General features: G+C 31.0%; 4 protein-coding genes across 4 annotated transcripts in view; 2 read left to right on the plus strand and 2 right to left on the minus strand.

Annotated features, from left to right (window-relative positions):
* HELRODRAFT_191301 (hypothetical protein) overlaps positions 1–2596 on the plus strand; it is a 3683-nt gene extending 1087 nt beyond the window's left edge. The window contains exons 2-6 of the mRNA XM_009017857.1: positions 184–405; positions 962–1099; positions 1258–1477; positions 1911–1970; positions 2155–2596. Coding sequence (XP_009016105.1) covers positions 184–405; positions 962–1099; positions 1258–1477; positions 1911–1970; positions 2155–2207 — 693 coding nt within the window. The 3' untranslated portion in view covers positions 2208–2596. The remainder of the gene's footprint in view (positions 1–183; positions 406–961; positions 1100–1257; positions 1478–1910; positions 1971–2154) is intronic.
* Positions 2597–10343: 7747 nt separating this feature from the next.
* On the minus strand, positions 10344–10760 carry HELRODRAFT_171104 (hypothetical protein; the record flags this gene model as incomplete). The annotated part of the gene is made up of 2 exons (XM_009017858.1): positions 10344–10530; positions 10612–10760. 2 exons carry the CDS (start codon positions 10758–10760, stop codon positions 10344–10346), a joined length of 336 nt encoding a protein of 111 aa, XP_009016106.1.
* A 187-nt stretch (positions 10761–10947) lies between these two features.
* HELRODRAFT_171105 (hypothetical protein) lies at positions 10948–11991 on the minus strand (the record flags this gene model as incomplete). Its single annotated transcript, XM_009017859.1, has 1 exon — positions 10948–11991. One exon carries the CDS (start codon positions 11989–11991, stop codon positions 10948–10950), a length of 1044 nt encoding a protein of 347 aa, XP_009016107.1.
* Positions 11992–12625: 634 nt separating this feature from the next.
* HELRODRAFT_171106 (hypothetical protein) lies at positions 12626–13546 on the plus strand (the record flags this gene model as incomplete). The annotated part of the gene is made up of 2 exons (XM_009017860.1): positions 12626–13223; positions 13314–13546. 2 exons carry the CDS (start codon positions 12626–12628, stop codon positions 13544–13546), a joined length of 831 nt encoding a protein of 276 aa, XP_009016108.1.
* Between the last annotated feature and the right edge of the window lie 3100 nt (positions 13547–16646).

The following is a 16646-nucleotide window of genomic DNA, read 5'->3' on the forward strand; positions in this document are numbered from 1 at the left end:
AATTGTCTTCGGCTGAATCTCTGAATTCTTGTTGATGCTATTATAATAACAACAACAAGAATAATAATAATAATAATGTGGCGGGCCGTTTCTATAATTTTTATTGTTTATTCTATTTCATTTATTTTAATAATAATAATAGAAATATAAATATAATATTATAATTTTAACATTGATAACCAGGTAATAGCTGACATGAGAGAACATCTTTCCTACCGACCACCACCCCCGCCATCCGACGACCAGCCTAGCTCTGATGACGAAAAGACTTATTTCATTTTTAGCCAGCAAAATATCAAGAAGCCTTGCTACCTGGGGGCCAATGATCTTTACTTCGAGGTTCAGCTCGGAACGTCTGAGCTAGTCTACAGCTGTCTGCCGATTTCCTCTGACATGATCAAAGCCGTTAGTGATATTCTTAATCTTTTTCTTATGCATTGGAGGCGCGATAGTGTAGCGGTAAGAGCCTGCTGGTAAGTGCCTGCCTGGCACTGCTACGGTTTCGATTGCAAGATGTGTGATGTGGTGTTTGACGTGCATCCACAAGTGTTTGATGGTGATGCCGCGGAGAATTGTCGAGGAGAGATTCGTAATAATACAATGATAATAACAATAATAGTATTCAGTGTAAAGTGAGGTCTCAATTCAGATGATTTAAAGTCGTAATTCAATTTACTTGTTGTTATTTTTATTTTGATCTCGGTTTTAAAGTCAATTTTTAAGATATAGGTTTGATTTCGAAAAAATATGGTTGTACCCAGCTTTAGTCGTTCATAATATAATGTATTTAGTTATTTACTCTGTATGAGTGTTTGTGTACCTATACGTTATTTGTAGCTCTGAAATCGTGAACAAATGTAATATTTTTATTTAATGATTTGTATTTAGTTTTATATATATATATATATATATATATATATATATTAAACTAAATACAAATATATATATATATAACGAACAGATCCGCAACCGACTTCTACCCTACAACACTAACAAGAAATGCCCCATATGTATGTCAAAGTATGTGGCGACTGACACAGTGAGGAAATTATCGTGTGGTCATCATTTTCATAGCTCCTGCATCTATTATTGGTTTACTGTAAGAAGGGAGAATCTGTTTATTTTTTTCCAAATTGTTGTATGAAACGTTTATTAATTATAATGAAGTACAACTTACAAAAATTTGTATAAAATAATTAAATAAAAAAAATTAATATAAAATAATTAAATAAAAAAAATTGATATTTAAAAATTAAGAAAGGCTATACAACATGTCCAGTCTGTAGACACGTCACGGACCAGTTCGTCCCATCCGTAGTTTTTGAATACAACCTGAGACCTTTTACGACACTTCACTCCAAGAACATTCCAAACAGCAGGCTACCTCCATTTATTTACAGATTAAAATTAAGAAAAGATCAAGATGAATCGACTAAGTATATCATTCTGGACTACATTCCTATTATGCTAATACCCAGGTGAGTAACATTCAAATGCAAACTCGCTTCCCCGTTGAGTAAATTTTTTCAATCTTTTGCTAAAAAAAAAGCTGGAGACCCGAAGCAGAGCTTATTGGGCCGCCATAACAAGAAATACAAAAAAGAAAAGATAGAAATTCAAACTACTGTTCACATGGGCAAATAAAACTGAAAATATTATTAAACCTGTAAAACATTTTTAGCAAATTACTTGAGACCAGAGCTACGAAATGAAAAATTATGACAAAGGTGAAAAATAATCGGTAATTATTAAGGGAACAATAAGTATCTTAAAATGATGGAGATAAATTTAACCATATTTACCTCTTTTTAACTTAAATTTTTTAGTTGCTACTTCTCAATTTTTGAAGTTTATTGTTCTTGAAACATTTTTTATAATAAATGGAATTATTTATTGTTTTGACAAAACAGATGGTAAAAGTCAAGAGGCTTCTTCATTTAGGCATAAGCCCCCGGTGACTCCAGAAAATGGTTAGTTCTTTTTATGTGTTTAAATTGTTTTTCTTTTTTTGAAGCGGTTGGTGCCTGAACTTTGTTTTGCAATTATAAATATTATATCATAAACCTGTTTAAATAAATGAATGAATCACATACAATTCAATATTTGATTCTATCTAAAGTAATTCACAATTTTAATTATATTTCATACATACAGGCGGTGACTGGTTGGCTCGACGACATGAGAGACTTTATTTCATTCAAAAATGATACTATTAAATGCGTGTATGTGTTTGTTCTATTCTACATGTTTAAGTGTGTACATAATTTTATACATATATTGTTTGAGTCTGTGTGTAAATGAGTTAATGCGCATAATATATTTTTATTTTCTATACATTTTTTTGATTTCTGACGTTAAATTTGACCGTTATGACTTAAAATTAATTGAAATAAAATTTCAATTTCTATGCTCAAGTATAATCATATTTTACGTCTTGATATTTTATATTTTTCCATATTTTTATATTTTAAAGACACTGGTACAATTTTTTTTAGAAATTTTTACAATATTTCATAAAGCAATTACATATAATTGAATAGATAATTTTTTTTAAAGCAATGATGTCAAACTCGCCAATTAATTCAATAGCATGTGTCTCGTAATTTATTTAGCCAACCAACCAGTCAAACCAACCGATCTACCAACCAGTCAGATCAACCAACAAAATCATTCTAACCAACTAAAACTACCAACCATTCAAATCAACCAACACAACAATTCTAACCAACCAGTCTACATACCAACCATTTAAAACAACCATTCAATCCCTTCTAGCAAACAATTCGCTTGTTTGCTAGCTAGAGAAGCTAGAAAAAGCATACATTGTCGCCCAAACGTCACGTTTCAAGGATTTCTAATACAATACGTACCGTACATATATATATATATATATATTTATATATATATATTGGATTAAGACTATTGATGACAATCCCAGCATGTTCGGCGTTAGTTAACTTTCAATTTAATTTATCCAACGGTTGATCGTAAATCATTTTCAAGTTTCTTTAATTCAAAACCAAAATTTTTGTTTATTTTATGCATTATAGAACAGAAAAGCTTTTTTCGGTATACCCATACCATCTTCGGTGTTCAAATTGATATGTTGTGTTTGTGCCCAGTTGACCAAATATATATCCCACTGTGCCCCTACTCTAATATGTGTATATAGATATGTTTTTATATATTTTATTATATTCAAAAACACAAACTCTGACTCGCTGAAACACACACACATGCACACAATCAATCATTCATGCATTTAAATAAATAAATATTGATAGATGAATATATACATATATATCTATATATATATTTATATTATATCACAACAGAATAAAAATAATCGTATTTTTATTCTGTTGTGATATTTTTGTTTGTTAATTTTAGGTACCTTTAATTCATCATTTGTTAAATATGTCTTGTTCTTTCTGCAAGCAAAAATTATTATTATTTTTATTATGTTATTCAAATCATACATGGAATATAATGCATTGTGTTCAAGAGTTTGTTGCGATTCATCTAAATACTCACATATCCGTAGTTACTAGCGCCAACCTCGCAAGGATCTTATATTTACATGAGCATTATCATTGATTTTCAAAAATTAGTAATTGAAAAAGTTTTTTTTAATTTTTTTATTTATTTGGGCCTAATATTGGTGTAGCATCATGCAAGAAGTAACAACAAGTGTAGATTCCACTAGCACTACCTGGCTGTGGGTGCTGTTGGGGTTCAGTTTGTTTGGAGCCGTTGCAGTCACTACTTTTACTGTTGTCGTCACTCGAGGTTATTTTTCCAATGTTTCCAGCTGTTGATTGAATTTTTAAAATGTTAGAATCACGTAGATTTGTAAACTTACAAATCTAGTTTATGCCTCATTTATCGTTTATTTGCAAAAAGAACGCAAAAATCTGTGAATGATAAAATATAATTTCGCATCTTTTGTATTTCATTTGTTTTTCTTTGAGCAGATTTTCATAACTTATGCTAAATTTGTTATTTATTTTAGCATGAATTTTCGATATTAATTTTTTATTCTATTTATCCTTCGCACGTTGTACAAAAATCTGAGTCAGTCTGAGTTTCAAAGAATCTTAAAATGTTTAGACTTTCAACAAATCAATTGAGAAAAAATCATTTTCTGTTATATTTAAATTATTAACAATGTGTGCAGACTAGCCCTTCTACTCGTTTGAATCAATCAATCAAGCATTTTATTTGAAAGACGTTATTTTCGAGATGTCCAACGGGACATTTAGAAGGAATGCTGCAAAGAGATGGATGTCGAGATCTCCGAACTTTTATGTGATGGAGAAGAAGTTTGAGAAGAAGGGAGTGAGATCTAAAAAAAAATCAGAAAAAGCAAAATCAATTTTAGCGCAAGAGATTAGTACGAGAAGACGATCGTAGACAGAGGTGCCGATCAATCTACCTTCACATTACATTAACTTTAACCACGGTCAAAATTAAGAATATCAATTTATTTATTCATTTTTAATTAATTAATTTATTTATTTTATTTATTAATTTATTTATTGACACAACTGGCCAGGTAAGGATACAGACCATTTACTCGTAAACTGATCTGTAATTTTCCACTAACATAATGACAAATAGATAAATGAAGGGAACATTTAAACGATATGCAGGTATGCAGTCAATTGAACAATCGCTAATAATCAATAAAGTTTTTTACACCATATGGCAGACTAGTTAGGTGGTAATATAACGTTATAAGTATTAATTTGAAAATAATAAAAATAATTTGATAATAATAATAATAAAAATAATAATAATAATATGAAAATTATAATAATAAATAATAATAAAAATAATTTGAAAAAGTTACATCGAACAAACACACACACACAAACACACACACGCAGGCACACACACTGACTCACAAACACATACACACAAAATCGAAAACACACATGCACATGAATTGCGTAACTAGGCTTTAACGAAGTAAAATTCTAAATTGATTTAAAAGTTGGTTAAAATGAAAGTGTGTGATACTATTTACTTCAATTGGATCTTTTTTATTTCAATTAATCGTGGTTGGAATAAAATGAAATATGTAAAAAAATTATTGCGCCTTCGAGTTTAGGCATTGCTAGCATACATGGAATGGAATTCACTCAATGAGTAATAAATACAATGATGTGTAAAGCTTGCATTTACAGCATACAACAATGGCGACGAGTTCTTTTGAAGAGATTTTTATGATTGCAATTCTTTAGAGCAACGCAATAATGTAAGCTCGCTCGTGTATGTCATGATAAAACTGCGTGTACATATACTGAATCAACAACACAGCACACGACGCACACACAACACAACACACGACCCACACACAACACATACGCATCGCAAGAACGTTCACATCTTATTTTGACAACCAGCCATACATGACACTTGAAAATTTTAAATGTGTGAAAAAGAAATGATGACGAAATATTTAGAAATATAAAATTCATTTTATTATCTGGTCCAGTAGAATAAGTCCAGAGTAATACTTTATTTTCGACTAGATTCTCCGGCTAATAATTTTAAAATAAAATATATTTTCAAATTAAAAAAAAAATTTGTTGCTGGTTAGTTTGTCAGTCTTATGATATGACATCAACTTAAAAACACTTTATGAAAACATGTTATTGTTGTGACCTCCTCGGCCTGGTAACTACCAACACCAATGTTATAACTTCAATAATCTCTATATCTCCAACACCGTGTTGTAGCTTCCAACGATAGTCAAAAGTTCTTTATCCATGGGTTCAAGATTTCCGATAGATGAACGCAACTACTTCAAACGCAAACTGAGTTGAACGTTTATTTGAATACCAGCAGTAATAGAAACGATAAATTAGTCCAAATATTAGTATCATAGTCCAAATAGTATAAATGTGTAGTATAAATCACATTTACGACTTCGCATCAAATCTCACTTCTAGTTCAACTATTACCACTCAACGTTTTTTACCAATCAACTCCCCTGTTGTTCTTCTCTGGGACTTATTCTTCTTTATATAGATACCGATGTGCTGGTAAATGTGCCTAATAAAAGTGTCACGTCCTTAAATGAGTTTACAACGCTCTAATTAATTTACAAGCTTAACTATTAAGTCTCCATCTCGACCTCAAGTCTGTAACATTATCATAACATCATTATTTTGTCAAGATTATTTTTGTTTGTTAATTTGTATATAAATTTTTAATAAAAAGACAGTAAAATAAATTAATTCTCACTTCTTTCAACGTCATAAAATGTTAGTGGCATTGAAAGCGGTGACAACAAGCATGGCCTCAACTGCAGCAGTAACGAGCTTGGCCTCAACTGCAGCAGCAACAACGAGTTTGACATCAACAACAACGAGTTTGACATCAACAACAACTAACTTACCATCAACAACAACTAACTTGCCATCAACAACAACAGGCGAGTTTTATTATTCAACGACGATTTTGCAAGTTATATATTAATAGGAAAATTAGTTTAACTTTAGTTAAAAATTTGAAATCTCAGTGTAAATATTATATTGTCAGAGATATCTGAGTGATGAGTTTGCTTTGATGGTGATGGTCGGTTACTGCGCTTATCTGGTTCGAAAGCAGAATTGAATTGGAACAGTTACGGAAAGCCAGCAAAATACGTAAATCATCTTACTCTTTTTTGAGACTTTAGGCTGTGTGACTTGATCATGCAGTAGTCCCGTGCTTTAACTTAGCTGGAAATATGCACATCGTGTGGTGTCGATGTTCATTTTGCTCTATCTCTTTGTGGGAAAAAAGTGTAAATGCTATTAAATGCAACATGTAAACAGCTCTGCGCGAGTTAGAACTTCATTTAAAATTTCATAAAAAAAAGTTCAATCAAATAATTCATTCAAAATAATAATGAACTTGTGATTCAGGTTGCCAGTCCTACGACGGAACGTCGTTTTTTCCCGAGTACCTGCAGGGTTTAAACCCAAACAATTCCTACACGGTGATTGATAGATTAATGTTCAGAAACTTTTCCGCCCAGGCCCTGTTAGTCAGTTTCTCAATGTATCTAGGGAATTGTGGATCCGTCTACGCTCTTTCTGTTTACACTTTTAACCAAATCGACGATGTAACTATAAACACATATGAACTCTCGGATAACACCACTCGTGACGACACGGTTCGTTGAATTATGTTTAACATTAAAATTTGTAGTGTGTATACATTGGTTAATAATTTATATAAATACGAATGAATGAATAAATAAATGAATATATATATATATATATATATATATATATATATTAAGAATTTATTAATGCATATATGCAGCATGAATTCGGGATATATACACAATTATTTATAAAGATCACTGCGTTTTCGACATTATTCAACTTGTAGTTGTATAACTACAAGTCGAATAATGCCGAAAACGCAGTGATATGTATATATATACACACACACATATATATATATATATATATATATATATATATATATATTATTAAATGAAAATTTATAAATCGCTTTTTAATAAAATCTCAAAAGCGCCTACAATAAGTGCAAGAAAAAATAAATAAGACAAAAGAAAGAAAGTTGATTGTCACTCAGTTAAATGTCAGAACACACATATATTAACACAAAATCAATAAATAAATAGATGACCAAAAAGAAGTAATGCTAATTCAAATGACGATTTTTAGGATTTATCCACACAAGTTACTAGGTATGTACAAAAATTCAACGCAATAATCAACAAGCCTCACAACGAATTATTAACCGACACAAGAATTAAAACAACATAATGATAGTACCGTACCGACTAATAAAGAACATAAAAAATAAAAAAAATAAATAAAAAAAAATTTCATTTTCATAATCACATTTAATTACAAGAACCAAAAAGCTGCTTAAAAAGCAGCAACTTTAATTGTTTACAAAATAGAGGAAATAATTCAATCTTACTGTTGTTAATCTCAATCGAAGTGAAATTTAATTTGTTTATTTGCTGCCACGTACCAATTGGCAATAACTGGGTTTTGCATTGATTCATTTTGAGTTTGTGCTTGATCATCCAAGAATCAATCGCCTCCATGCACAATCAATCGCCTCCATGCACATATATATATATGTATATATAAATTATTTTCAAGTTTCTTTAGTTCGAAACCAAAATTTTTGTATATTTTATGCATGATAGAACAGAAAACCTTTTTTTGGTATATATATATATATGTATATGCATATATATATATGTATATATATATATATATATATATATATATATATATATTGGTAATAGACCATAATTTTTACAATATTCTATAAATTCTACCGAATGTTTGGCGTTAATATGTTTGTAGTTCGTTTTTTCAATTTTTCTCACTAAAGTTTTTTGGTGAACGTTTAGTTTATTAAAATTCAAAATAAACTTATTTTCCGAATTCATGCTGCATATATGCATTTATAAATTCTTTCCGGCATAAGTTTAGTTCATTTTTGACACTGCAATCAACATCACAGTGATCCCATTGATTCAACAATTCAGTTAGTTGATTCGACAAGTCTTGAACTACCTTCCTTTTAACTTCTAATTCTCGAGAGAGATGGAGCAGTCGCTGCTCGCGATCTTGTTTGATTGTTAGATTGCGTCGGTTGGTCGCAGGAATTTGTAATGAATTTCACGTGATGATACATAGCCAGTCGTGAGTCAAGGATGCAACTCAAGTTGACAGCCTTGGAAGAGAATTTAATCTCCTGATCATTAATGATAGCTGAATCAATTTTAATCCTTGAGATTTGTTGCCTTGTCCCAATTGGCAATAATTGTTTTAACATTGATTCAACTTTAAGCGGTTGCTAGACATCCAAACATCTATTTTCGTCAAACATTCAATGAATTTGTTCAGCATAACTGGAAACTCACTGGGTGGCCTAGTGACAATGATTTGGATATCATCAGCATAAGCGTGACTGTAGAAACCAAATGAATCGATTAATTGAAGAATATCTGCTGTGTATAAAACAAATAATAGGGGCCCTTAAACTGAACCTTGTGGCACACCGGTAACGACCGGCTGCGTGTCTGACAAATTGTTGTTGAACAGCATTTGCTGCGTTCGATCTGTTAAGTAAGACAGAAACCATAGTTTTGCTGTTCCCGATATACCAAACTGTTTCCCCAGACGGTCCAGCAAAATACTATGATAAACGCAATCAATCACTCATGTCCAAAAGCACCAAGATAGAAACATTTTTTGTATCAGTCACTGAAAATAACGTAGACAAAATATCCAACAGGGCTGTCTCCGTCGAGTGATGTTGTCTGAATCCTGACTGATGCACAGGCAGCAAACAATTTTGTTCCAAATTACTAGGCTAACTAGTTCATTAGCAACTATTCGTTCCATAATCTTAGACATAAACGGAAGATTTGAAACTGGTCTGTAGTTATTTTCATCGCTTTTATCCAACCCATTCTTCTTTAAAATAGGTATGACCAGAGAATGTTTGTACAAAACAGGAAATTTTCCAGTACTCAAACAAAGATTGATAAAGCTGGTGACAAACTTAGAAAATAAATTAAAATGTTTCTTGAATAAGTGCGCAGGCAAGCAATCGAGACCACAGGTTTTAGACGGTGAATTCAAAATTATTCGCTTCAAATCATCCTCGGTGTACTCAGCAAAGGATGAAAATACATTGTTGTTATAATTACTACTAGCAACTGATAGTGTGTCACTGAATGCTGTAGATTTCATAACTTTGTCAATTTTGTCACCAAAAAAATTTAAAAGCGATTACGCCGATAGTTTGGATTCATTTGGACAACATGCAGATGTATTGTCTTTGCAAAGCATTTTATTTAGAATTTTCCAGAGCTGCTTTTGATTGCACTTTCCATCGTTGATCAGTTTTTTCCAATAACCATTTTTCTTATTTGAGAGAAGACGTTTTTTACCATTCAATGCAACAATCCATGCTGTTTTATTTACCACAGACAATGTTTTCCTAAAACCTCTTTCCATCTTTCTGCAATTAGATTTGGAACGGCAACATTCATTATCGAACCAAGGAGCCATAGAATCCTGTCTGATTTTAACAAAATGCGTTTGAACTCCTTTTCAAACAAATCCAACAAAGCATCAACATCACTACCCTGATATGGCTTACTGATAAAGGAATCAAGAACCAATTTGCTGAATTGATTTTCACGAATTTTGTTCCAGAACAAACTTGTTTTTCGCGACGAATTATGCAAGGCAAGTCAATTGGAAAAAGCAGTTGAATAAGACAGTGGCCAGAATAAGATGATATTTTACTATCAGAAACAAGGAATTTTTTAGATGTTACAATCAGATCCAATATGCCTTCTTAGGAGTTGGCTCATTGACTTTGTTTACTAAATTGAAAATATCGAAAACATCCAGCAGGGAGACTGTGCGAGGATCATTCTTATTTTCGACGTGAATATTGAAATCATCTGCTACTAAAACATTACCACTCATCACAGTAATGATCTCCAAGATATCAACCAGTTCACTGAAAAATTGCAACAAAACTGGAGCAGATCAAGGTCTGTAAATGGCTAGCAAGACAACGCCAATCCCATTTATCCTGAACCTCACGGCTAACGCCTCAAAAGTAGATGTTGCCGGCAATTCAATTATTTTACAGTTATAATTATTTCTGAAGTAGACTATGATTCTACCGTGAAGCGGGTCGTGAGGTCTCAGGAAATCAATAAAATCATAACACGAGGGCATAGCCATTTTAACAGAAACTTTATCATAAGACCTGCGCCAGGTTTCTGTTAAAACCAAAATATCAAGTCCATCATGTATTATTTCATAAATCATATCGTATTTCATAATAATGGATCTAACATTCAGTAATCCAAAACAAATATTTAATTTTTTAAAAGAGCTATTGTTTCTTCCTGATCTCTTCAAAATACCTTTATTTTGAACAATCGAATGTCATTGGCTTTTCGATCTGATATACTGCAGCATCGCTGCTGACCCCATCACTATCATAATCACTACAACTGAACAAACATCCACCACCAGGACCATCAGCAATACTTTCCTCAAAAATCACTTTGCCGGATGTTCTTTGAGTTTGACAATCCGTCACTTTCCCACCGTTCCCCCTCACCTTGAATAAAAAACTCGGGCATGAGACTTTTCTTGATTTGGCTTCATCAATTAGCTTTTTTAACTCCGCACGTTGATCAACTGTTAAAACATGACTGATCCATACTTTATCAAGATTTTCATGCATAGTTTTTAATTTAAACGAATTTTTAAAGACCAATTCTTTAATTGCATAACTCCTCATTTCAATCAGTACTGGTCTAATTTTAGTTTCTGCTTTTGGACCCAGTCTAACAATTTTTTTAATATCCTGGTCCTTGACATCACTGGATAACTTTTTAATAATTCCTTTGACTCTATCTTTATCATCATCACTTTCTTGCAAATTGAACATCATTATGTTATTCTCTCTCTCTTTCATGTCATTAACATTGGTTAAAGTTTTTTGAAAACTTTTAACCTCATCATTAACTAGTTCAATATTTTTCTTTACTTCACATCGGACAGCATCAGCCAAACTTTTGTTTAAATCATCTTTAAGGCTACACAGCTCAGTACTCAAATCAGTGCCATCGAATCTTTCTGCCTTACCAACATTTTTCTGAATTAAACCTTTGATAACTTCAAGTTCACTCCTCAACAAAATGTTCAATTCATCAATTTTGTCAATTTTGGTGTTGAGCGCATCATTGCTATCACGTACATCTCTAATTAGTGACTTTACGTCAAGAAGTAGTTTCATGCATTCATCACAAAACCACTTAATATTAGACATGGAACTGATAACTTTGAAGGTTGATTTACTTATTCCGACACAGTCTTGGTGAAAAGCAAGTTGACATTGAAAGCACTGAATTGACTCTTTATCCTCTACCTTTCTAGAACATTGACATCCTTTAATCGACATTATTATTTCAAAAAGAATGTTTCCAAGTCAGTTAATAAAAATATATTATAAATGTTTTTAGAAAGTAAGCAGTCTGCAAGAACAAACACACAAAACAACAAACACTTCAACTTTCAAAACAATACAACTTCTATAAACTATCCTTTATTGTTTACAACTTTAACTTTATTTCTATGCTAATTAACCACGAATTAAAAATTAAACCAAGAAATAGTGAAAAATAAAACAAAATTAATGCAAACAACCAACTAAAACAAAAATTATATCCTCTTATTCTTCTAAATTTACATTATAAAACGAAATCAAAATTAAATCAAACACTATAATATCCTATAAAACTTTAGAAAAATACGGAGAAAATCGAAAACACTGTTGTTGAGTCAAAATCCAATATATATATGTAAATTATATTCAATATAATTATCTATGTTTAGGTATTCTTTGAATTTCTATTCTGTGCTTGTAAATTATGTTTCATTACTTTGGTATTATCTTATATATAAATGCAAATAGCACGGGGTTATATTTTATTATCGTTGGCTTTGTAAACGATCCTGGAATTTAATTTTTCTACTTAGATTAATAAATCAGGTTATTCGAAAGCAAACTTATAAATTATATTCCAAAAAAGAAGATGGCTTCAAAAATATGTAAGCTGTATTTTCATATTATTAAAAGAAATAATGACGAATTCGAATTAGCGGGCATATCGGAAAATAAAGAAGCATGGTATGTCCTACCTGAAGAGAAGAAAGATTTAAGTTTGTACGAAGCTCTATCTACGAAGCGAGCAATAATCAATACAATTAATTCTATCAAACCTATCAACGGTTATCGCACAATTTGCATCAAACTCGATGATGAATTGAGAAAAGAATATTACGACGAAGACGAAAATCTATGTTTTTTAGATAATATGTTAGAAGAAAAAATTATTGATAATAAACAAAGAGATGAATCAGATGACAATTTTTTATATGAACGAATTAAGGAATTAGAAGCTAAGCTAAGTCTGAATGATAACTTTAAGCTGCAAGACGTTGAAAAAAAATTTATTCTGGAAAAATTCAACAAAAAGCAAAACCCTACTGAATGGATAGAGAAATTTGAAAATGAATGTAGAAGGCATAAAATACTAAATCCTACTAATTTCATAGAAACATTACGCTTCTTTTTATCTGGGTCACCGGAAGATTGGTACGAATCAAATTTAAAAAAGATCGGCTTAACTAGTTGGTCAGAATGGAGAAAGTCCTTTCTGACCATTTTTGCAGATAGAGGTTGGAAAAAAATAAGAACCGCATATAATTACAAATATTTAGGTGGTTCTTTAATAGACTATGCCTTAGCGAAGGAAAACTTATGTTTAGAAATTGAAATGTCGAGAATAAACATGATCGTTATGGGCCTTCCTGTAAAAATACAAAACCAGCTTGATAGAGAAGAAATAACGACCATTGAGAAACTGTTCAAAGAACAAACAAAAATTGATGAATGCGTTTTCAACATCAAGCCGATATATGACAATAAATTTTTAAGTAATGAAATACCATAGAATACGGATGTAAAGACAAAGCAACTTTATCAACACAAACAGAGATATGAAAAGTAGAAAAAGAAATTTCGGTGCCAAAATACAAAGTAGAAGCAAAGACAAATAATACTCTAAATAAACAAAACCAAAGATATGAAAATAACACTCTAAATAAAGAAAATTTTGTTAAACCAAATTTTATCAGGTCAGAGAAGAATATTAATACCACAGCAAATAAACCATGTTTTATGTGTGAAGAATTGGGCTGGAAAAATCGATACCATCCAACAAATGAATGTAGAAATAAGACTCTTTACTCATCAAAAAGAGAAATTAATATTCATGATACTAACTACCAAATAGATGACGAAGCACATATGATGAAAATTGAAATTGACAAGAAATCTTTAAACTAGAAAGCCCGGGAAAATTGAATGCACTGATAAGAGTAAACGTAATAATCGATAATAAATTAAAAGTTAAAGCGGTTTATGATAGTGGATCAAATATAAGTCTAATAAATAGGAAAATCATAGATATTTTAAAACTAGGCTTAATGAATTTATAGAAGTACTTTCAAAACCATCAGTGGGTTCAATTTTAGTTCGGCCCGGGCAAATATGGTTGTTAAGGTTGGTAATTTAACGGATAATTTAAATACATACGTAGTCAAAAATAACAATTTTTCCTATGACCTATTACTGGGTCTAGATGCAATAAAAAAGTTAAAACTAATTCAAGATGAAAATTTTAACATTCTACAAAGAATTAATAAAAACAAGATCATCAAAATAGAGATGAATAACAATCACAACATGGTTAAATCAGATGAACTGACTAACAACCAATTTAATCTACAAAAGGCAGAAAAAAATAATTTAATTAAAATTTCAGAAGTCAATTTTAACGAAAATATGAATAATACAATTTGCGAAAATTTAGACCACATTGAAGATGAAAATAGAAAAAAAGATATTTAAAATTTAATAAACAAGTACAAACATATGTTTGCAAAAGATAAATATGATGTAGGAAAAGTGAAGTCTAAAGAAGCAGAAATAAAATTAACCAAAGATGAATATGTAACAGCAAGACCATATAAATGTTCCATAGTTGATGAAGAGGAAATCAAGACTCAAGTCAAGAAGTTATTAGAAGCTGATTTACTTGAAGAATTGGAATCCCCTTATGCCTCGCCAGTAACTCTTGCTTTAAAAAAAAAGAGGATGGTCGTCGGACAAGACTTTGCATTGATTTCAGACGATTAAATAAATTAGTAGTTCCTGAATGCTATCCATTCCCTACTATTAATGATGTCATAGATAAGATACCAAATTGCAAATATTTCACTGTACTTGATATAAATTCTGCATTTTGGTGTATATTATTAAAAAAGGAAGATAGAGAAAAAACTTCATTTATCACTAAGTATGGAAAATTCATGTTTAAGGTTTTACCCTTTGGACTTAAAAATTCTCCAGCAATTTTTCAACGTATTCTATCCAATATCATAAGAAGAAATAATCTGGACAATTTTTGCATTAACTATATTGATGACATACTTATATTTTCACGCTCTTGGGAAGGACACATTATTCATATTGAAAAAATTCTACAAATTATAACACAAGAAGGTTTTAAATTAAAATTAGGAAAATGTAAGTTCGCTGCTAAAACCATTAAATATCTTGGACATTTTATTCAAGAAAATAAAGTAGCACCAGCTCATGAAAATTTAATCGCCATCAAGAATCTTAAGAGACCAACAGATAAAACAGGAGTTAGAAGTGTGTTAGGATCTATTAACTTCTACCATAAATACATCGAAAATAGTGCTCAAAAATTTGAACCACTGCATAAGCTTTTGAAAAAAAATGTTAAGTTTCATTGGTCCCAAGATTGTGAAGATTCTTTCAAATAGATAAAAGAATATTTATGTTCTCAGCCAATCTTAGCCATTTACGATAAAGCCAAAGACACTTATATTGAAACTGATGCCAGTTATAAAAGAATGGGAGCTACTTTGAAACAACTACATCCTGATGGTATGTTACATCCTGTCGCATACTTCTCAAGAAAATTATCAGAAAAAGAAAAAAAAAGCACATCATTCATCTTGAATGCAAAGCTATCAAAGACACAATAAAATACTGGCAATATTATTTGATTGGTCGTGAATTTGTTGTTTGTAGTGACCACAAACCTCTAGAGAATCTAAAAACTAAAAGTAGAACAGATGAAATATTGGGCGATTTAGTGCACTATTTGTCTCAATTCAACTTAAAAATTATTTATAAGAAAGGAAAGGAAAATATAATGGCTGATTTACTTTCTCGATCACCAGTATTAGAATATTTTGAAAATGAGGATGCAGTCCAAGTTGTAAATTTAATTGCAAGACCTGAAATTCTTCAGGATCAAAATGATAACATGACTGAATTAAAGAGTGCCAAGAAGATTGAAAAACGCCATGGTATTATTTACAAAAAATTGAAGGACAAATCAAGGATATTTGTTTCTGATAAATTTGGTTTAAGAATAATAAAAAAGGTACATGATTATGGACATATTGGAGCTGGAACATTGAAAGAGAAAATAAGACCATTTTATTATTTCAAAAACTTTGATCAACTAATTGAAGAATTTTGTAAAAGTTGCACTATATGCTTAGAGAACAAAACTAGAAGAAATAGAATCATCGGATTAATGTCAAAACGAAGACCCGCGACAGAACCATCTCCACTACAAAAAGCCAATGCGCAGCAGATTTCATAAAGTTAATTGACCCGATTGCTAAGAAAAATAATATTAAAATACTTTTAGCTGACCAGTACACCGGAATTAATTCTACAGAACTTAAGCAGTATCTAAACAAGATGAATATTCAAGTGGTTTTTACATGCGTAGATTGCCCTCAATCAAATGGACTAAATGAAAGACTAAACCAAACACTTGTAAACAGAATAAGATGTAAACTTAACAGTGGAGAAAAACAGGCATGGTCCGTTATTGCAGACGAATGTGTCAAAGAATACAATCGGACAATTCATAGTTCCACGAAATTTGAACCGGAATACTTATTATACGGCATAAAGTCAACTATCACTCTATATGACTTATC

Source organism: Helobdella robusta (genome assembly GCF_000326865.2).
Source record: "Helobdella robusta unplaced genomic scaffold HELROscaffold_20, whole genome shotgun sequence".
Classification (NCBI taxonomy): Eukaryota; Metazoa; Annelida; class Clitellata; order Rhynchobdellida; family Glossiphoniidae; genus Helobdella; species Helobdella robusta.